A 24,757-nucleotide genomic window follows, 5' to 3' on the forward strand; every position below is an offset into this window, starting at 1 on the left:
AATTTTTCTAGATGTGAAAATTGACATGATTGTCTTTATCGACGACTAGCTCACTTACCCTTCGGTGAATTTCTTCCAGATTTTAGTATGTTGTAGCCAATTTAATACTCTTTAAGTTTTGTTCATCAAAATTTTAATCGGATGATGTCTTCACCTCGTGAAAATGGATATAATGTAACCTTGTCAAATTTAACCAGTTTACGTGTTATCTCTATGGGAGGGAATTTTTCTGGAAATGAAAATTGACATGACGGTCTTTATCGAGCACTAGCTCACTTACTCCTCGGTGAATTTCTCCCAGATTTTAATATGTTGTAGCTGAGACTTTGGGCTATCGTCGGTATTCGCTCCATCTTTTCATACGACGCCGAGATCACGTCAAAAAACTTGGTTGAAATCAAACTTATCTTCGATGTATTGAGATATTTCTTTCTTTCTGCAACTTTCTTTGCAATAACTCTAGAAAAACAGCCCCTATCACCCCCATATTTTGCACATGTTTAGTTTATGTCACGTACATTATTTCATAAAATAACAACTACTTGATCAGACACCATCTCTGGTATGAAAATTAGGGTCAAAGGTCATAAATGTTTCAACCTGTATCTTGGTGAATACATGTCCTATCTTTCCAATATTTTGCACACGCAAAGACCATGTTACAAGAATCATTTTACAAAATAACCACTTTTTGCTCAGATGCCATCTTGGCTGTGCAAAGTTGGGTCAATGGTCAAATGTACTTCATTCTGTATCTTCGTTATAGTTTATACCAGGGAGGTACCTCCCTGGTTTATACCGAATTTGGTACCAAAGATGGTAGACCTGACTCTCTTTTGTAAATGAGAATCCAAATATCACACGGCCAATGTCTCTAAACACAGATGAAACCTATATGGTCATGCCTATTGCGATCAGGACTCGAATCATTGATTAAAAAAAAAAATCGGATCACCTAATTTGTCAGTCTTGACAAATTCCGAGTCTAGTGTTAAACTTCCCGTTGTCACAAAAAAGTTTTTTCTCCTCAAATGTTGTGTAGAGGTTAGCTCAGAAAGTTCTCATCCTATCAATGTCAAAATCATACCGTATATGTATCATGTCCCAAAGACGACAGATCTAATAAAATCACAGTGATCAGTCGACCGTGACGTCACTATGACGTCATTATATAAAGACACATTTTCAAACATATGTCACTAATGGAATGGAATTTTTCGATGAAATTTACGTCACATATATTTCAAATTATGCGCATTCTACTCATATTTTCAGAATTCATATTTTCCCTTAAAACGTGCGCGTACGCGCGCGTTGAAATATTTGTATGCTCAAATCGAGCTCAAAATTTTTTTGCACACGTTTCAGACCATTTGGAGCATTTTTTGAAAAATTGAAAAAATCGGACGGACGCGTACGCGCGCGCACATATACGCACGCACAGCTCATATGCAATGAAAATTTCCCGTTTTTTCACTTTGATCGGATGTCTGAAATGTCAAGGAATATTTCTACCAAGTTTCAAGTCAATCCCACTCAAAATGACGTCTTACGGGTCCGTCAAAGTTGAAATTCCGCGCGCGCGTCAATGGCGATATACAGTACAACAATGCCAAAAAACTGCCAATTTTAAATCCGATTTTACTCGTCAGGATGGACGGTGACCCCCCACTTTCTTTACATATTCTGAAAGCTGATGAGTTGTACATGTCATTTCATGGGTTGGCAATGCTTGAAAAATGATTAAAATATATCAAATTTCTTAATAAAGTTAAAAAAGTAAATTTTCAAAATGACGTCATCAAATTTCAAGTTCATTCAAGCATATCTCACTTATTCTTTAATTGATTTTCGTCCAAATTTCAATATGTTCTAGCTTATTAAATGGTCTTTCAGATATATAATAACAACAATTTGATTGGATGACGGCATCACCTCGTAAAAAGGGATCAAAAGTAACATTGTTAAATTTGACCAGTTTACGTGTTATCTCTATGGGAGTGCAGTTTTTCTGGAAATGAAAACTGACATGACTATCTTTATCGAGCACTAGCTCACTTATGCTTCGGTGAATTTCTCCCATATTTTAGTATGTTGTAGCTGAGACTTTGGGCTATCGTTAGTGTGCCCTTCGTTTTTTCATACGGAGTGGGCATCATGCCCAAAAACTTGGTTGAAATTAAAGCTTATCTTCCATGTATTTTCATATTCCTTTCTTTCTGCAACTTTCTTTGCAATAACTCAAGAAAAACAAGCTCTATCAGCCCAATATTGTGCACATGTTTAGTTTATGTCACGTACATTATTTCATAAAATAACAACTACTTGATCGGGCACCTTCTTGGGTATGTAAATTAGGGTCAAAGGTCAAAAATGTTTCATCCTGTATCTTGGTGAATACATGTCTTCTCTTTCCCATATTTTGCATACGTAAAGACCATGTTACAAGAATCATTTCACAAAATAACCACTTTTTGCTCAGACGTCATCTTGTCTGTGCAAAGTTGGGTCAAAGGTCATATGTACTTCTTTCTTTATCTTCATTATGACGTGTTATCTCTATGGGAGGGAATTTTTCTAGATGTGAAAATTGACATGATTGTCTTTATCGACGAGTAGCTCAATTACCCTTCGGTGAATTTCTTCCAGATTTTAGTATGTTGTAGCCAATGTAATACTCTTTAAGTTTTGTTAATGAAAGTTTTAATCGGATGATGTCTTCACCACGTGAAAATGGATATAATGTAACCTTGTCAAATTTAACCAGTTTACGTGTTATCTCTATGGGAGGGAATTTTTCTGGAAATGAAAATTGACATGACGGTCTTTATCGAACACTAGCTCACTTACTCTTCTGTGAATTTCTCCCAGATTTTAATATGTTGTAGCTCAGACTTTGGGCTATCGTGACTATACCCTCCATTTTTTCATACGGCGCCGATATCACGTCAAAAAACTTGGTTGAAATTATCCTTATCTTCGATGTATTGAGATATTTCTTTCTTTCTGCAACTTTTTTTGCAATAAGTCAAGAAAACCAGCCCCTATCACGCCCATATTTTGCACATGTTTAGTTCATGTCACGTACATTATTTCATAAAATAACAACTACTTGATCAGACACCATCTTGGGTATGTAAATTAGGGTCAAAGGTCATAAATGTTTCAACCTGTCTCTTGGTGAATACATGTCCTATCTTTCCCATATTTTCCACACGCAAAGACCATGTTACAAGAATCATTTCACAAAATAACCACTTTTTGCTCAGATGCCATCTTGGCTGTGCAAAGTTGGGTCAATGGTCAAATATACTTCATTCTGTATCTTCGTTATAGTGTATACCGAATTTGGTACCAAAGATGGCAGACCTGACTCTCTTTTCTAAATGGGAATCCAAACATCACACGGCCAATGTCTCTAAACACAGATGAAACCTATATGGTCATGCCTATTGCGATCAGGACTCGAATCATCGATTAAAACAAATCGGATCACCTAATTTGTCAGTCTTGACAAATTCCAAGTCTAGTTAGGTGATCCGAGTATCCTCTCGGATCACCTTCTGTATCTGTACTGATTCTTTCTTCTTCTTTTTCTTCTTTCTCCTCAAAAGTTGTGTATGGATTAGCTCAGAAAGTCCTCTTCTTATCAATGTCAAAATCATACCATATATGTATCATGTCCCAAAGACGGCAATCGAACTAAAATCAAAGTGATCAGTCGACCGTGACGTCACTATGACGTCATTATATGAAAACACATTCTCAATCATATGTCATTAATGGAATGGAATTTTTCAATGAAATTTACGTCACATATATTTCAAATTATGCGCATTCTACTCATATTTTCAGAATCCATATTTTCCCTTAAAAAATGCGCGTACGCGCGCGTTGAAATATTTGTATGCTCAAATCGAGCTCAAATTTTTTTTGCACACGTTTCAGACCATTTGGAGCATTTTTTGAAAAATTGAAAAAATCGGACGGACGCGTACGCGCGCGCACATATACGCACGCACAGCTCATATGCAATAGAAATTTCCCGTTTTTTTACACTGATCGGATGCCTGAATTGTCAAGGAATATTTCTACCAAGTTTCAAGTCAATCCGACTCATTATGACGTCACACGGGAACGTCAAAGTTGAAATTCCGCGCGCGCGGCAATGGCGATATACAGTGCAACTATGCCAAAAAACCGCCAATTTTGAATCCGATTTTACTCGCCAGGATGGACGGTGACCCCCCATTTTCTTTACATATTCTGAAAGCTGATGAGTTGTAAATGTCATTTCATGGGTTGGCGATGCTGGAAAAATGATTAAAAGATATCAAATTTCTTAATAAAGTAAAAAAAGTAAATTTTCAAAATGACGTCATCAAATTTTAAGTTCATTCAAGCGTATCTCACTTATTCTTTTGTTGATTTTCGTCCAAAATTCAATATGTTGTAGCTTATTGCATGGTCTTTCAGTCATATAATAACAACATTTTGATTGGATGACGGCATCACCTCGTAAAAATGGATTGAAAGTAACATTATCAAATTTGACCAGTTTACGTGTTATCTCTATGGGAGTGCAGTTTTTCTGGAAATGAAAACTGACATGACTACTTTATCGACCACTAGCTCACTTATGCTTCGGTGAATTTCTCCCATATTTTAGTATGTTGTAGCTGAGACTTCGGGCTATCGTAAGTGTGCCCTCCATTTTTTCATACGATGTCGGCATCACGTCGAAAAACTTGGTTGAAAATGGCACGAGGCTTTGATGCAGCGTCATTTTGCTTAATACACAGGGCCTATGGAGAATGAAATAGGTCATTGCGTAGCGCATCCGACTCGTAACCCTAAGGTCCCTGGTTCGAGGCTCACCCCTGCCAATATTTTTTTAAAATTTTTTAAACACTTTTTTCCTTCTTTTTCTTTAGTTAATCTTAATCTCCCTTTCCTTACTTTATCCTTTCCTGATTTTTTTATGCTTCTCCTTGAAATTTCTATAAAATAACATAGTTTTTCTTTATTTTTCTTTCTTTCTACTACTTTCTGTGCAATAGATGAACAACAACAACGGCTATCAATCCCATATTTTGCACATGTTTAGTACATGTCACGTACATTATTTCATAAAATAACAACTACTTGATCGGACACCATCTTGGGTATGTAAATTAGGGTCAAAGGTCATAAATGTTTCATCCTGTATCTTGGTGAATACATGTCCTATCTTTCCCATATTTTGCACACGCAAAGACCATGTTACAAGAATCATTTCATAAAATCATCACTTTTTGCTTAGACGCCATCTTGGGTGTGCAAAGTTAGGTCAAAGGTCAAATATACTTCATTCTGTATTTCCGTTAGTGTATACGGAATTCGGTACCAAAGATGGCAGGTCTCACTCCCTTTTCTAAAAGAGAATCCAAACATCACACGGCCAATGTCCCGTCAACACAGATGAAACCTGTATGGCCATGAACATTTGGATCAGGACTCAAATCATTGATTTTCGAAGAGATCGGATCACCTAATTTGTCAGTGTTGACAAATTCCGGTTCTAGTGTTAAACTTCCCGTTGTCACAAAAAAGTTCTTTCTCCTCAAATGTTGTGTAGAGGTTAGCTCAGAAAGTCCTCATCCTATCAATGTCAAAATTATATCATTCATGTATCATGTCCCAAAGACGACAGATCTAATAAAATCAAAGTGATCAGTCGACCGTGACGTCACTATGACGTCATTATATGAAAACACATTCTCATTCATATCTCATTAATGGAATGGAATTTTTCCATGAACTTTACCTCACATATACTTCGAATCAAGTTGATTCTACTCATGTTCTCAAAAGTCATCTGTACTCTTAGAACGTGCGCGTACGCGCGCGTTGAAATATTTGTATACTCAAATCGAGCTCAAAATTTTTTTGCATACGTTTCAGACCATTTGGAGCATTTTTTGAAAAATTGAAAAAATCGGACGGACGCGTACGCGCGCGCACATATACGCACGCACAGCTCATACGCAATAGAAATTTCCCGTTTTTTCACATTTATCGGATGCCTGAAATGTCAAGGAATATCTCTACCAAGTTTCAAGTCAATCCGACTCAGTATGACGTCATACGGGCCCGTCAAAGTTGAAATTCCGCGCGCGCGTCAATGGCGATATACAGTGCAACTATGCCAAAAAACGGCCAATTTTAAATCCGATTTTACTCGTCAGGATGGACGGTGACCCCCCATTTTCTTTACACATTTTGAAAGCTGATGAGTTGTACATGTCATTTCATGGGTTGGCGATGTTGAAAAAATGATGAAAAGATATCAAATTTCTTAATAAAGTAAAAAAAGTAAATTTTCAAAATGACGTCATCGAATTTTAAGTTCACTCAAGCATATCTCACTATTTTTTTGTTGATTTTCATCCAAATTTCAATATGTTGTAGCTTATTAAATGGTCTTTCATTCATATAATAACAGCATTTTGATTGGATGATGGCATCACCTCGTAAAAAGGGATTAAAAGTAACATTGTCAAATTTGACCAGTTTACGTGTTATCTCTATGGGAGTGCAATTTTTCTGGAAATGAAAACTGACGTGACTATCTTTATCGAGCATTAGCTCACTTATGCTTCGGTGAATTTCTCCCATATTTTAGTATGTTGTAGCTGAGACTTTGGGCTATCGTGAGTGTGCCCTTTGTTTTTTCATACGGAGTCGGCATTACGTCCAAAAACTTGGTTGAAATTAAAGCTTAATTTCGATGTATTGAAATATGTCTTTGTTTCTGCAACTTTCTTTGCAATAACTCAAGAAAAACATACGCTATCACCACCATATTTTGCACATGTTTAGTTCACGTCACGTACATTATTTCACAAAATAACAACTACTTGATCAGACTCATCTTGGGTATGTAAATTAGGGTCAAAGGTCATAAATGTTTTATCCGGTATCTTGGTGAATACATGTCCTATCTTTACCATATTTTGCACACGTAAAGACCATGTTACACGGATCATTTCAAAAAATAACCACTTTTTGCTCAGATGCCATCTTGTCTGTGCAAAGTGGGGTCAAAGGTGATATGTACTTCTTCCTGTATCTTCGTTATGACGTGTTATCTCTATGGGAGGGAATTTTTCTAGATGTGAAAATTGACATGATTGTCTTTATCGACGACTAGCTCACTTACCCTTCGGTGAATTTCTTCCAGATTTTAGTATGTTGTAGCCAATTTAATACTCTTTAAGTTTTGTTAGTCAAAGTTTTAATCGGATGATGTCTTCACCTCGTGAAAATGGATATAATGTAACCTTGTCAAATTTAACCAGTTTACGTGTTATCTCTATGGGAGGGAATTTTTCTGGAAATGAAAATTGACATGACGGCCTTTATCGAGCACTAGCTCACTTACTCTTCGGTGAATTTCTCCCAGATTTTAGTATGTTGTAGCTGAGACTTTGAGCTGTCGTCACGTTTCTCTCTATTTTTTCATACGACGCCGAGATCACGTCAAAAAACTTGGTTGAAATCAAACTTATCTTCGATGTATTGAGATATTTCTTTATTTCTGCAACTTTCTCTGCAATAACTCAAGAAAAACACCCCCTATCATCCCCATATTTTGCACATGTTTAGTTCATGTCACGTACATTATTTCATAAAATAACAACTACTTGATCAGACGTCATCTTGGGTATGTAAATTAGGGTCAAAGGTCATAAATGTATCATCTTGTATCTTGGTGAATACATGTCTTATCTTTTCCATATTTTGCACACGTAAAGACCATGTTACAAGGATCATTTCACAAAATAACCACTTTTTGCTCAGATGCCATCTTGGCTGTGCAAAGTGGGGTCAAAGGTCATATGTACTTCTTTCTTTATCTCCGTAATGACGTGTTATCTCTATGGGAGGGAATTTTTGTAGATGTGAAAATTGACATGATTGTCTTTATCGGGCACTAGCTCACTTATGCTTCGGTGAATTTCTCCCAGATTTTAATATGTTGTAGCTGAGACTTTGGGCTATCGAAAGTGTGCCCTCCATTTTTCATACGATGTCGGGATCACGTCAAAAAACGTGGTTGAAATCAAAGCTTATCTTCGATGTATTGAGATACTTCTTTCTTTCTGCAACTTTCTTTACAATAACTCAAGAAAAACAGGCCTTATCACCCCCATATTTTGCACATGTTTAGTTCATGTCACGTACATTATTTCATAAAATAACAGCTACTTGATCAGACGTCATCTTGGGTATGTAAATTAGGGTCAAAGGTCATGAATGTATCATCCTGTATCTTGGTGAATACATGTCCTATCTTTCCCATATTTTGCACACGTAAAGACCATGTTACAGGGATCATTTCATAAAATAACCACTTTTTGCTCAGATGCCATCTTGTCTGTGCAAAGTGGGGTCAAAGGTCATATGTACTTCTTTTTCTATTTTCCCTATGACGTGTTATCTCTATGGGATGGAATTTTTTTAGATGTGAAAATTGACATGACTCTCTTTATCGACCACTATCTTACTTATGCTTCGGTGAATTTCTCTCAGATTTTACTATGTTGTAGCTGAGACTTTGCACTATCACGATTCGAATCATTGATTAAAAAAGAAATCGGATCACCTTAATTTGTCAGTGATGACAAATTACAATCTCTAGTTAGGTGATCCGAGTATCCTTCGGATCACCTTCTGTATCTGTACTGATTCTTTATTTCTGGACAAAAGTTGTGCAGAGATTAACTCAGAAAGTCCTCTGCCTATCAATTTCAAAATTATACCATATATGTATCATGTCACAAAGACGACAGATTTTGTAAAATCATTGTGATCAATGGACCGTGACGTCACTATGACGTCATTATATGAAAGCACATTTTCATTAATATCTCATTAATGGAATGGAATTTTTCTATGAAATTTACGTCACACATAGTTCAAATCAAGCGCACTCTACACATTTTCTCAAATTTCAGTTTACACTTAAACCGTGCGCGTACGCGCACGTTAAAATGTTGACATGCTCCAATCGAGCTCAAATTTTTTTTGCACACGTTTCAGATCATTTGGAGCATTTTTTGAAAAATTGAAAAAATTGGACGGACGCGTACGCGCGCGCACATATACGCACGCACAGCTCATATGCAATAGAAATTTCCCGTTTTTTTACACTTATCGGATGACTGAAATGTCAAGGAATATTTCTACCAAGTTTCAAGTCGATCCGACTCAATATGACGTCATACGGGCCCGTCAAAGTTGAAATTCCGCGCGCGCGTCAATGGCGATATACAGTGCAACTATGCCAAAAAACTGCCAATTTTAAATCCGATTTTACTCGTCAGGATGGACGGTGACCCCCCATTTTCTGTACATATTTTGAAAGCTGATGAGTTGTACATGTCATTTCATGGGGTGGCAATGCTGACAAAATGATTAAAAGATATGAAATTTCTTAATAAAGTAAAAAAAGTAAATTTTCAAAATGACGTCATCAAATTTCAAGTTCATTCGAGCGTATTTCACTAATCCTTTGTCAATTTTCACCAAGATTTCAGTATGTTGTAGCTTATTAAATGCTCTTTCATTAACGTACTAACAGTATTTTGATTAGATGACGGCATCACCTCGTAAAAATGGATTGAATGTAATCTTGTCAAATTTGACCAGTTTACGTGTTAACTCTATGGGAGTGCAGTTTTTATGGAAATGAAAATTGACATGACTATCTTTATCGAGCACTAGCTCGCTTATGCTTCGGTGAATCTCTCTAAGATTTTAATATGTTGTAGCTGAGACGTAGGGCTATCGTAAGTGTGCCCTTCGTTTTTTCATACTATGTCTGCATCACGTCAAAACACTTGGTTGAAATTAAAGCTTATCTTCGATGTATTGAAGTATTTCTTTCTTTCTGCAACTTTCTTTGCAATAACTCAAGAAAAACGGCCTCTATCACTTCCATATTTTGCACATGTTTAGTTCATGTGACGTGGATTATTTCATAAAATAACAACTACTTGATCGGACACCATCTTGGGTATGTAAATTAGGGTCAAAGGTCATAAGTGTTTCACCCCGTATCTTAGTGAATACATGTCCTATCTTTCCCATATTTTGCACACGCAAAGACCATGTTACAAGGATCATTTCACATAATAACTACTTTTTACTCAGATGCCATCTTGTCTGTACAAATTGAGGTCAAAGGTCATATGTACTTCTTTTTGTATCTTCGTTATGACGTGTTATCTCTATGGGAGGGAATTTTTTTTAATGTGAAAATTGACATGATTGTCTTTATCGAGCACTAGCTCACTTATGCTTCGGTGAATTTCTCCCAGATTTTAATATGTTGTAGCTGAGACTTTGCGCTATCGTTTTGTTTACTTCGTTTTTTCATACGATGTCGGGATTACGATAAAAACTTGGTTGAAATTAAAGCTTATCTTCTATGTATTGAGATATTTCTTTCTTTCTGCAACTTTCTTTGCAATAACTCAAGAAAAACACGCCCTATCACCCCCATATTTTGCACATGTTTAGTTCATGTCTCGTACATTATTTCATAAAATAACAACTACTAGATCGGACAACATCTTGGGTAGGTAAATTAGGGTCAAAGGTCATAAATGTTTCATCGTGTATCTTAGTGAATACCTGTCCTACCTTTCCCATATTTTTCACACGTATAGACGATGTCGCGAGAATCATTTCACAAAATAACCACTATTTCATCAGATGCAATCTTGGGAGTGCAAAGGTGGGTCAAAGGTCACATGTACTTGTTGCTGTTTCTTCGTTATAGTGTATACAGAATTTGGTACCTAACATGGCAGATATGACTCCCTTTGCTAAATGAGAATGCAAACATCACACGGCCAATGTCTCTAAACACAGATGAAACTTGTATGGTCATGCCTATTGCGATCAGGACTCGAATCATTGATAAAAAAAAAATCGGATCACCTTAATTTGTCAGTGATGACAAATTACAATCTCTAGTTCTTTGTTCTTCTTTTTAATCTTCTTTATTTCTGGACAAAATTTGTGCAGAGGTTAGCTCAGAAAGTGCACTGCCTCTCAATGTCAAACTTATACCATGTATGCATCATGTCGCAAAGACGACAGCGCAAGTAAAATAATAGTGATCAGTCGACCGTGACGTCACTATGACGTCATTATATGAAAACACATTTTCATTCATATCTCATTATTGGAATGGAATTTTTCAATGAAATTTACGTCACATATATTTCAAGTCAAGCGCATTCTACTCATATTATCAAAATTCACATTTATAATTGAAAAGTGCGCGTACGCGCGCGTTGAAATATTTGTATGCTCAAATCGAGCTCAATTTTTTTTTGCACACGTTTCAGACCATTTGGAGCATTTTTTGAAAAATTGAAAAAATTGGACGGACGCGTACGCGCGCGCACATATACGCACGCACAGCTCATATGCAATAGAAATTTCCCATTTTTTCACACGGATCGGATGCCTGAAATGTCAAGGAATGTTTCTACCAAGTTTCAAGTCAATCCGACTCAATATGACGTCATACGGGCCCGTCAAAGTTGAAATTCCGCGCGCGCGTCAATGGCGATATACAGTGCAACAATGCCAAAAAACCGCCAATTTTAAATCCGATTTTACTCGTCAGGATGGACGGTGACCCCCCATTTTCTTTACATATTTTGAAAGCTGATGAGTTGTACATATCATTTCATGGGTTGGCGATACTGAAAAAATGATTAAAAGATATCAAATTTCTTAATAAAGTAAAAAAAGTAAATTTTCAAAATGACGTCATCAAATTTCAAGTTCACTCGAGCGTATCTCACTTATCCTTTGCCAATTTTCACACAAATTTCAGTATGTTGTAGCTTATTAAATGCTTTTTCATTAATATAATAACAGCATTTTGATTGGATGACGGCATCACATCGTAAAAATGGATTCAAAGTAATCTTGTCAAATTTGACAAGTTTACGTGTTATCTCTATGGGAGTGCAGTTTTTCTGGAAATGAAAATTGACATGACTATCTTTATCGAGCACTATCTCACTTATGCTTCGGTGAATTTCTCCCAGATTTTAGTATGTTGTAGCTGAGACTTTGGGCTATCGTTAATGTGCCCTTTGTTTTTTCATACGACGTCTTCATCACGTCAAAAAATTTGGTTGAAATTAAAGCTTATCTTCGATGTATTGAGATATTTCTTCCTTTCTGCAACTTTCTTTGCAATAACTCAGGAAAGACAGTCCCTATCACCCCCATATTTTGCACGTGTTTAGTTCATGTTACGTACAATATTTGATAAAATAACAACTACTTGGTCGGACACCATCTTGGGTTTGTAAATCAAGGTCAAAGGTCATAAATATTTCATCCTGTATCTTAATAAATACATGTCCTTTCTTTCCCATATTTTGCACACGTAAAGACCATGTTACAAGGATCATTTCACAAAATAACCACTTTTTGCTCAGATGCCATCTTGTCTGTGCAAAGTGGGGTCAAAGGTCATATGTACTTTTTTCTGTATCTTCGTTATGACGTGTTATCTCTATTGGAGGGAATTTTTCTAGATGTGAAAGTTGACATGATTGTCTTTATCGAGCACTAGCTCACTTACCCTTCTGTGAATTTCTCCCAGATTTTAATATGTTGTAGCTGAGACTTTGCGCTATCAGAAATATGCCTTTTATTTTTCATACGATGTCTGGATCATGCTAAAAAAACTTGGTTGAAATTAAAGCTTATCTTCGATGTATTGAGATATTTCTTTCTTTCTGCAACTTTCTTTGCAATAACTCAAGAAAAACAGCCTCTATTACCCCCATATTTTGCACATGTTTAGTTCATGTCACGTACATTATTTCATAAAATAACAACTACTTGATCGGACACCATCTTGGGTATGTAAATTAGGGTCAAAGGTCATAAATGTTTCATCCTGTATCTTGGTGAATACTTGTCCTACCTTTCCCATACGCACACGCAAGGACCATTTTACAAGAATCATTTCACAAAATAATTACTTTTTGCTCAGATGCCATCTTTGGTGTGCAAAATGGGGTCAAAGGTCAAATATACTTCATTCTGTATCTTCGTTAGTGCATACGGAATTCGGTACCAAAGATGGCAGGTCTGACTCCCTTTTCTAAATGAGACTCCAAACATCACATGGCCAATGTCCTCTCAACACAGATGAAACCTGTATAGTCATGCCTATTGGGATCAGGACTCAAATCATTGATTTCCCAAGAGATCGGATCACCTAATTTGTCAGTGTTGACAAATTCCGAGTCTAGTTAGGTGATCCGAGTATCCTCTCGGATCACCTTCTGTTTTTGTACGGATTCTTTCTTCTTCTTCTTCTTTTTAGGTGATCCGAGTATCCTCTCGGATCACCTATTGTATCTGTACTGAATCTTTCTTCTTTATTTCTTTCTCCTCAAATGTTGTGCAGCGATTAACTCAAAAAGTCATTCACCTATGACTTTTAAACTTATACCATATATGTATCACGTCATAACAACGACAGATCAATTGTATCTTTGTGATCAGTCAACCATGACGTCACTATGACGTCATTATCTGAAATCACGTTCACATTCGTATCTCATTAATGAAATGGAATTTCTCAATGACATTTACATATAATATAGTTCAAGTCAAGTTCTATCGATATATTTAATAAAATTTCATCACGACCCTGGTAAACGAGCGCGTACGCGCGCGTTGAAATTTTAATATGTTCCAATCGAGCTCAAAATTGTTTTGCACACGTTTCAGGTCATTTGGAGTATTTCAGAAAAAATCGACGGACGCGTACGCGCGCGCACATATACGCACGCACAGCTCATATGCAATAGAAATTTCCCGTTTTTTTTACATTTATCGGCTGCCTGAAATGTCAAGGAATATTTCTACCAAGTTTCAAGTCAATCCGACTCAATATGACGTCATACGGGCCCGTCAAAGTTGAAATTCCGCGCGCGCGTCAATGGCGATATACAGTACAACTATGCCAAAAAAACTGCCAATTTTAAATCCGATTTTACTCGTCAGGATGGACGGTGACCCCCCATTTTCTGTACATATTTTGAAAGCTGATGAGTTGTACATGTCATTTCATGGGGTGGCAATGCTGACAAAATGATTAAAAGATATCAAATTTCTTAATAAAGTAAAAAAAGGAAATTTTCAAAATGACGTCATCAAATTTCAAGTTCATTCGAGCGTATCTCACTAGTCCTTTGTCAATTTTCACCCAGATTTCAGTATGATGTAGCTTATTTAATGTTCTTTCAAACATAAAATAACAACATTTTGATTGGATAACGGTATCACCTCGTAAAAATGGATTGAAATTAATCTTGTCAAATTTGACCAGTTTACGTGTTATCTCTATGGGAGTGCAGTTTTTCTGGAAATGAAAATTGACATGACCATCTTTATCGAGCACTAGCTCACTTAAGCTTCGGTAAATTTCTCCCAGATTTTAATATGTTGTAGCTGAGACTTTACGTTACCGTAAGTGTGCCCTTTGTTTTTTCATACGATGTCAGAATCACGTCAAAAAATTGGGTTGAAATTCAGGCTTATCTTCGATGTATTGAGATATTTCTTTCTTTCTGCAACTTTCTTTGCAATAACTCAAGAAAAACGGACTCTATCACTTCCATATTTTGCACATGTTTAGTTCATGTCACGTGAATTATTTCATAAAATAACAACTACTTGATCGGACACCATCTTGGGTATGTAAATTAGGGTCAAAGGTCATAAGTGTTTCACCCTGTATCTTAGTGAATACATGTCCTATCTTTCCCATATTTTGCACACGCAAAGACCATGTTACAAGGATCATTTCACAAAATAACCACTTTTTACTCAGATGCCATCTTGTCTGTGCAAATTCAGGTCAAAGGTCATATGTACTTCTTTTTGTATCTTCGTTATGACGTGTTATCTCTATGGGAGGGAAGTTTTTTAAATGTGAAAATTGACATGATTGTCTTTATCGAGCATTAGCTCACTTACCCTTCGGTGAAGTTCTCCCAGACTTTGATATTGTGTAGCTGAGACTTTGCGCTATCGTTATGTGCCATTCGTTTTTTTCATACGATGTCGGAATTACGATAAAAAACTTGGTTGAAATTAAAGCTTATCTTCTATGTATTGAGATATTTCTTTCTTTCTGCAACTTTCTTTGCAATAACTCAAGAAAATCACGCCCTATCACCCCCATATTTTGCACATGTTTAGTTCATGGCTCGTACATTATTTCATAAAATAACAACTACTAGATCGGACAACATCTTGGGTATGTAAATTAGGGTCAAAGGTCATAAATGTTTCATCTTGTATCTTAGTGAATACCTGTCCTATCTTTCCCATATTTTTCACACGTATAGACGATGTCGCGAGAATCATTTCACAAAATAACCACTATTTCATCAGATGCAATCTTGGGAGTGCAAGGGTGGGTCAAAGGTCATATGTACTTGTTGCTGTTTCTTCGTTATAGTGTATACAGAATTTGGTACCTAACATGGCAGATATGACTCCCTTTGCTAAATGAGAATGCAAACATCACACGGCCAATGTCTCTAAACACAGATGAAACTTGTATGGTCATGCCTATTGCGATCAGGACTCGAATCATTGATAAAAAAAAATCGGATCACCTTAATTTGTCAGTGATGACAAATTACAATCTCTAGTTAGGTGATCCGAGTATCCTCTCGGATCACCTTCTGTATCTGTACTGATTCTTTATTCTTCTTTCTTTATTTCTTTATTTCTCCGCAAAAGTTGTGCAAGAGTTAGCTCAGAAAGTGCATTGCCTATCAATGTCAAACTTATACCATATATGTATCATGTCGCAAAGACGACAGCGCAAGTAAAATCATAGTGATCAGTCGACCGTGACGTCACTATGACGTCATTATATGAAAACACATTTTCATGCATATCTCATAAATGGAATGGAATTTTTTAATGTAAATTACGTCACATATATTTCAAGTCAAGCGGGTTCTACTCATTTTCTCAAAAATTCATATTTATCTTAAAACGCGCGCGTACGCGCGCGTTGAAATATTTGTATGCTCAAATCGAGCTCAAAATTTTTTTGCACACGTTTCAGATCATTTGGAGCATTTTTTGAAAAATTGAAAAAATTGGACGGACGCGTACGCGCGCGCACATATTCGCACGCACAGCTAGTATGCAATAGAAATTTTCAGTTTTTTTACACGGATGGGATGTCCAAAATGTCAAGGAATATTTCTACCAAGTTTCAAGTCGATCCGACTCAATATGACGTCATACGGGCCCGTCAAACTCAAAATTCCGCGCGTGCGTCAATGGGGATACACAGTGCAACTATGCCAAACAACCGCCAATTTTAAATCGGATTTTACTCGTCAGGATGGACGGTGACCCCCCATTTTCTTGACATATTCTGAAAGCTGATGAGTTGTACATGTTATTTCATGGGTTGGCTATGCTTACAAAATGATTAAAAGATATCAAATTTCTTAATAAAGTCAAAAAAGTAAATTTTCAAAATGACGTCATCAAATTCCAAGTTTACTCGAGCGTATCTCACTTATCCTTTGCCATTTTTCACCCAAATTTCAATATGTTGTAGCTTATGAAATGTTCTTTCATAAATGTAAAAACACAATTTTGATTTAATGACGGCATCACCTCGTAAAAATGGATTGAAAGTAACCTTGTCAACTTTGACCAGTTTACGTGTAATCTCTATGGCAGTGCAGTTTTTCTGGAAATGAAAATTGACATTACTATCTTTATCGAGCACTAGCTCACTTATGCTTCGGTGAATTTCTACAAGATTTTGATATGTTGTAGCTGAGACTTTGGGCTATCGTAAGCGTGTCCTTCGTTTTTTCATACGATGTCGGGATCACGTCAAAAAACTTGGTTGAAATTAAAGTTTATCTTCGATGTATTGAAATATTTCTTTCTTTTTGCAACTTTATATGCAATAACTCAAGAAAAACATACCCTATCACCACCATATTTTGCACATGTTTAGTTCATGTCACGAACATTATTTCATAAAATAACAACTACTTGATCAGACGCCATCTTGGGTATGTAAATTAGGGTCAAAGGTCATAAATATTTCATCCTGTATCTTGGTGAATACATGTCCTATCTTTCCCATATTTTGCACACGTAAAGACCATGTTACAAGGATAATTTCACAAAATAACTACTTCTTGCTCAGATGCCATCTTGTCTATGCAAAGTTGGGTCAAAGGTCATATGTACTTCTTTCTTTATCTTCGTTATGACGTGGTATCTCTATGGGAGGGAATTTTTTTAAATGTGAAAATTGACATGATTGTCTTTATCGAGCACTAGCTCACTTACCCTTCGGTGAATTTCTCCTCGATTTTAATATGTTGTAGCTGAGACTGTGCGCTATCGAATGTGTGCCTTCCATTCTTCATACAATGTCGGAATCATGTTAAAAAACTTGGTTGAAATTAAAGCTTATCTTCGATGTATTGAGATATTTCTATGTTTCTGCAACTTTCTTTGCAATAACTCAAGAAAAACAGCCCCTATCACTCCAATATTTTGCACATGTTTAGTTCATGTCACGTACATTATTTCATAAAATAACAACTACTTGATCGGACAACATCTTGGGTATGTAAATTAGGGTCAAAGGTCACAAATGTTTCATCCTGTATCTTGGTGAATACATGTCTTATCTTTCCCATATTTTACACACGCAAAGATCATGTTACAAGAATCATTTCACAAAATAACCACTTTTTGCTCAGATGCCATCTAGGTTGTGCAAAGTGGGGTCAAAGGTCATATGTACTTGTTGTTGTATCTTCGTTATAGTGTATACAGATTTGGTACCAAAGATAGCAGATATGACTCCCTTTTCTAAATGAGAATCCAAACATCACACGGCCAATGTCTCTGACCACAGATGAAACCTGCATGGTCATGCCTATTGCGATCAGGACTTGAATCATTGATTAAAAAAAAAGATCGGATCACCTTAATTTGTCAGTGATGACAAATTACAATCTCTAGTTCTTCTTCTTTCTCCCCAAAAGTTGTGCATCGATTAGCTCAGAAAGTCCTCTTCCTATCAATTTCAAACTTATACCATATATGTATCGTGTCCCAAAGACGACAGCGCAAGTAAAATCATAGTGATCAGTCGACCGTGACGTCACTATGACGTCATTATATGAAAACACATTTTCATGCATATCTCATTAATAGAATGGAATTCTTCAATGAAATTTACGTGACATATATTCTAAGTCAAGCGAATTCTACTCATATTCTCAGAATTCATATTCATTTTAAAACGCGCGCGTACGCGCGCGTTGAAATATTTGTATGCTCAGATCGAGCTCAAATTTTTTTTGCACACGTTTCAGACCATTTAGAGCATTTTTTGAAAAATTGAAAAAATTTTACGGACGCGTACGCGCGCGCGCATATACGCACGCATAGCTCATATGCAATAGAAATTTCCCGTTTTTTCACACTTATCGCCTGCCTGAAATGTCAGGGAATATGTCTACCAAGTTTCAAGTCAATCCGACTCAATATGACGTCATACGGGCCCGTCAAAGTTGAAATTCCGCGCGCGCGTCAATGGCGATATACAGTGCAACAATGCCAAAAAACCGCCAATTTTAAATCCGATTTTACTCGTCAGGATGGACGGTGACCCCCTATTTTCTTTACATATTCTGAAAGCTGATGAGTTGTACATGTCATTTCATGGGTTGGCGATGCTGGAAAAATGATTAAAAGATATCAAATTTCTTAATAAAATAAAAAGAGTAAATTTTCAAAATGACGTCATCAAATGACAAGTTCACTCGAGCGTATCTCATTTATCCTTGGCCAATTTTCACCCAGATTTCAGTATGTTGCAACTTACTTAATGCTCTTTCATTAATATGATAACAACATTTTGATTAGATGACGGCATCACCTCGTAATATTGGATTGAAAGTAATCTTGTCAAATTTGACCAGTTTACGTGTTATCTTAATGGGAGTGCAGTTTTTCTGGAAATGAAAATTGACATGACTTTCTTTTTCGAGCACTAGCTCACCTATGCTTCGGTGAATTTCTCTAAGATTTTAATATGTTGTAGCTGAGACTTTGGGCTATCGTAAGTGTGCCCTTCATTTTTTCATACGGTATCGGGATCACGTCCAAAAACTTGGTTGAAATCAAAGCCTATCTTCGATGTATTTTCATATTTCTTTCTTTTTCCAACTTTCTTTGCAATAACTCAAGAAAAACATACCCTATCACCACCATATTTTGCACATGTTTAGTTCATGTCACGTGCATTATTTCATAAAATAACAACTACTTCACCAGACGCCATCTTGGGTATGTAAATTAGGGTCAAAGGTCATAAATGTTTCATCCTGTATCTTGGTGAATACATGTTCTATCTTCCCCATATTTTGCACACGTAAAGACCCTGTTACAGGGATCATTTTACAAAATAACCACTTTTTGCTCAGATGCCATCTTGTCTGTGCAGATCGGGGTCAAAGGTCATATGTACTTCTTTCTTTATCTTCGTTATGACGTGTTATCTCTATGGGAGGGAATTTTTCTAGATGTGAAAATTGACATGATTGTCTTTATCGAGCACTAGCTCACTTACCCTTCGGTGAATTTCTCCCAGATTTTAATATGTTGTAGCTGAGACTTTGCGCGATCGTACGTGACCCTTTGTTTTTCATATGGTGTCGGGATCACGTCCAAAAACGTGGTTGACATTAAAGGTTATCTTCGATGTATTTCCATCTTTCTTTCTTTTTCCAATTTTCTTTGCAATAACTCAAGAAAAATAGCCCCTATCATCCCCATATTTTGCACATGTTTAGTTTATGTTACGTACATTATTTCATAAAATAACAACTACTTGATCAGACACCATCTTGGGTATGTAAATTAGGGTAAATGGTCATAAATGTTTCATCCTGTATCTTGGTGAATACATGTCTTATCTTTCCCATATTTTGCACACGCAAAGACCATGTTACAAGAATCATTTCACAAAATAACCACTTTTTGCTCAAATGCCATCTTGGGGTGCAAAGTGGGGTCAAAGGTCAAATATACTTCATTCTGCATCTTTGATAGTGTATATGGAATTCGGTACCCAAGATGTCTGGTCTGACTCCCTTTTCAAAATGAGAATCCAAACATCACACGACGAATGTCCCTAATCTCAGGTGAAAACTCGAATCATTGATTAAAAAAAAAAATCGGATCACCTAATTTGTCAGTCTTGACAAATTCCGAGTCTAGTTGGGTCTTCTTCTTCTTCTTTCTTTATTTCTGGACAAAATTTGTGTATCGATTAGCTCAGAAAGTGTTCTTCCTATCAATGTCAAAATTATACCATATATGTATCATGTCCCAAAGACGACGGGTCAAATAAAATCATAGTGATCAGTCGACCGTGACGTCACTATGACGTCATTATATGAAAACACATTTTCATTCATATCTCATTAATGGAATGGAGTTTTTCAATGAAATTTACGTCACATATATTTCAAGTTATGCGGATTCTACTCATATTCTCAAAATTCATATTTTCTCTTAAAACGTGCGCGTACGCGCGCGTAGAAATATTTGTATGCTCAAATCGAGCTCAAAATTTTTTTGCACACGTTTCAGACCATTTGGAGCATTTTTTGAAAAATTGAAAAAATTGGACGGACCCGTACGCGCGCGCATATATACGCACGCACAGCTCATATGCAATAGAAATTTCCCGTTTTTTCACACTTATCGGATGCCTGAAATGTCAAGGAATATTTCTACCAAGTTTCAAGTCAATCCGACTCAATATGACGTCATACAGACCCGTCAAAGTTGAAATTCCGCGCGCGCGTCAATGGCGATATACAGTCCAACAATGCCAAAAAACCGCCAATTTCAAATCCGATTTTACTCGTCAGGATGGACGGTGACCCCCCATTTTCTTTACATATTCTGAAAGCTGATGAGTTGTACATGTCATTTCATGGGTTGACGATGCTGAAAAAATGATTAAAAGATATCAAATTTCTTAATAAAGTAAAAAAAGTAAATTTTCAAAATGACGTCATCAAATTTTAAGTTCATTCGAGCGTATCTCACTAATCCTTTGCCAATTTTCACCTAGATTTCAGTATGTTGTAGCTTATTAAATGCTCTTTCGGTAATATAATAACAACATTTTGATTGGATGACGGCATCATCTCGTAAAAATGGATTAAAAGTAACATTGTTAAATTTGACCAGTTTACGTGTTATCTCTATGGGAGTGCAGTTTTTCTGGAAATGAAAACTGACATGACTATCTTTATCGAGCACTAGCTCACTTATGCTTCGGTGAATTTCTCCCATATTTTAGTATGTTGTAGCTGAGACTTTGGGCTATCGTAAGTGTGCCCTTCGTTTTTTCATACGGAGTCGGCATCATGCCCAAAAACTTGGTTGAAATTAAAGCTTATCTTCCATGTATTTTCATATTCCTTTCTTTCTGCAACTTTCTTTGCAATAACTCAAGAAAAACAAGCTCTATCAGCCCAATATTTTGCACATGTTTAGTTTATGTCACGTACATTATTTCATAAAATAACAACTACTTGATCGGACACCTTCTTGGGTATGTAAATTAGGGTCAAAGGTCAAAAATGTTTCATCCTGTATCTTGGTGAATACATGTCTTATCTTTCCCATATTTTGCATACGTAAAGACCATGTTACAAGAATCATTTCACAAAATAACCACTTTTTGCTCAGACGCCATCTTGTCTGTGCAAAGTACGGTCAAAGGTCATATGTACTTCTTTCTTTATCTTCATTATCACGTGTTATCTCTATGGGAGGGAATTTTTCTAGATGTGAAAATTGACATGATTGTCTTTATCGACGACTAACTCAATTACCCTTTGGTGAATTTCTTCCAGATTTTAGTATGTTGTAGCCAATGTAATACTCTTTAAGTTTTGTTCAATCAAAGTTTTAATCGGATGATGTCTTCACCTCGTGAAATTAGATATAATGTAACCTTGTCAAATTTAACCAGTTTACGTGTTATCTCTATGGGAGGGAATTTTTCTGGAAATGAAAATTGACATGACGGTCTTTATCGAACACTAGCTCACTTACTCTTCTGTGAATTTCTCCCAGATTTTAATATGTTGTAGCTCAGACTTTGGGCTATCGTGACTATACCCTCCATTTTTTCATACGACGCCGAGATCACGTCAAGAAACTTGGTTGAAATCAAACTTATCTTCGATGTATTGAGATATTTCTTTCTTTCTACAACTTTCTTTGCAATAACTCAAGAAAAACAGCCCCTATCACGCCCATATTTTGCACATGTTTAGTTCATGTCACGTACATTATTTCATAAAATAACAACTACTTGATCAGACACCATCTTGGGTATGTAAATTAGGGTCAAAGGTCATAAATGTTTCAACCTGTATCTTGGTGAATACATGTCCTATCTTTCCCATATTTTGCACACGTAAAGACCATGTTACAAGGATCATTTCACAAAATAACCACTTTTTGCTCAGATGCCATCTTGGCTGTGCAAAGTTGGGTCAATGGTCAAATGTACTTCATTCTGTATCTTCGTTATAGTTTATACCAGGGAGGTACCTCCCTGGTTTATACCGAATTTGGTACCAAAGATGGTAGACCTCACTCTCTTTTCTAAATGAGAATCCAAATATCACACGGCCAATGTCTCTAAACACAGATAAAATCTATATGGTCATGCTTATTGCGATCAGGACTCGAATCATTGATTAAAAAAAAAAATCGGATCACCTAATTTGTCAGTCTTGACAAATTCCGAGTCTAGTTATTATTACTACTACTACTACTACTATTATTATTGTTTTTGATGGCCTGTGAAGAATAAATCTTCTTTATTTCACTTTTGGTCGACATTGTTGGCCACAGTCCTGAGAAAGTTTCACGGCCCATCGATTGAGAAGTGGGGTGCTCGAATGCTTCTGCTGAAGATCGCTATCTCTGTTGTGCCTTATTGCTTGCTATTTTGTCTTTCTGTTTGTTAGTCTTGTCCCATTCTGTTTTGTCTCCTTATAGTCTTTCCTTCAGTAGTTTTATTGTTGTCTAGTCTCGTTTCATGTTCAATCGCGTCTGTGTAAGTGTGTCTGTCTGTTACCCTATTCTTCATTGAGCTTCAAGACTTCTTTTTCTTTTTCTCTTTTTTTTTTTACGGTGCTTTGATTTATCTTTTCATCGATGTTCTTGACGAGAGGTGCGCGCATTGTATAAGCTCTGCCTTTTTTAGTGGGTTCCTCCATTTTTTGCACTTTACGTATCATTATACTTTATTTCGACCACTTCATTTTTCATGTTTCCATGACAATGTATAATTACCATTAGGTTCCTCAATTGTTGTACAGTCTCTTCATTCTACAATGTTCTGTTTATATTCTCTGTTACCAAAGGAAGTGAAATGCATATGGTTTTGGTCAAGAAATGAAATGAGAATTGAATTGAACTGATTTGAAAACCAACCAACCAACCAACAAACAAACAAACAAACGAATGCCGATGAAAGCATAACCTCCTCCACTGGCAGAAGTAAAAAAAAGAAGAAAAAAAAAAGGAAAGCATCTAAAGTGGTATGTTCGCCGTTGGTGGCGCCAGCACTATTTATAGCAAGTTTTTGTGCTTGGTTTACATTCCTGCGCCTGGTTAGGACCCCATGCTCTTTGAAGGTAACAGAGTCTGCAATGAATCCTTGCGTCATCGTCAGAGTGGAGTGATCAAGCTTCAGCTCCTACAGATTATTGTAGAATTTCAGCCTTAAGCTTCAGCTCCTACAGATTATTGTAGAATTTCAGCCTTTAATGATATAATCCATTATGATTAAACAACAGTATTGCGTTAGAAGGATGAGGCCGGAAAGCCATCACATGCAAATGAGGTACGCACAAAGAGGTTTATAGAACCTCTTAGGGTACGCACAAGGTAGCATTCATTGCACGCGAGTTAGAATTACCTATTGCGTATCTTGTGAAAAATGATCAAGCATGAACAAAACAGAGGAAGCGAAATAGAAACAAGATTCTTGCCTTGATGCATACAACATAAACGTGGTGCTAAATTCCCCCAGTTAAAAAACAAAACAAAAACCAAAATACGCACGTGTGTAATTTGGGTTTATGTTTAGTGGATTCCTTCATATTCTTTAAACGTAATCAGAGCATTAGTGTCACTGTGTGTGTTTTTTTTTTAACTTAATGTTAGTCATCCGCTTTACTTATTTTCTGCCTGCATACCTTTTGCTGTGCAGGCAACTGAGCAAATCACCTGTCCCACTCTTATTGCCTACGGAAAGCTGGACGGACTAGTATCGGAGGAACATCCCATCTACCTGGCTAAGAAGATCCACAATTCTCAGTGAGTTACTAGTAACCGCATACATTTTCATGGTTCATTTATGGCTGCATTTTAGTAGCATGCAAGCTTGCATATTTCTATATCCATAAATTCGGCGAAACTCTCGAAAGTGGAAAGTTTTGGGAAAAGAAAAGTGAAATAAATTGATTGATGAGTTGATAGTTTTTTGTTTTTTAGAAATAACGTGTGTGCTGGTGGGTAATTGTATGTCCTCCTTGAATTTTTA

The 24,757-nt window shown here is 36.4% G+C and overlaps 1 protein-coding gene across 1 annotated transcript in view; it reads left to right on the forward strand.

Moving 5' to 3' along the window:
• Positions 1–24,535, forward strand: part of LOC140231687 (valacyclovir hydrolase-like) — a 92,396-nt gene extending 67,861 nt beyond the window's left edge. The window contains exon 5 of the mRNA XM_072311841.1: positions 24,425–24,535. Coding sequence (XP_072167942.1) covers positions 24,425–24,535 — 111 coding nt within the window. The remainder of the gene's footprint in view (positions 1–24,424) is intronic.
• The last annotated feature ends 222 nt before the right edge of the window (positions 24,536–24,757 follow it).

Source organism: Diadema setosum, chromosome 8 (genome assembly GCF_964275005.1).
Source record: "Diadema setosum chromosome 8, eeDiaSeto1, whole genome shotgun sequence".
NCBI classification, from domain to species: Eukaryota; Metazoa; Echinodermata; class Echinoidea; order Diadematoida; family Diadematidae; genus Diadema; species Diadema setosum.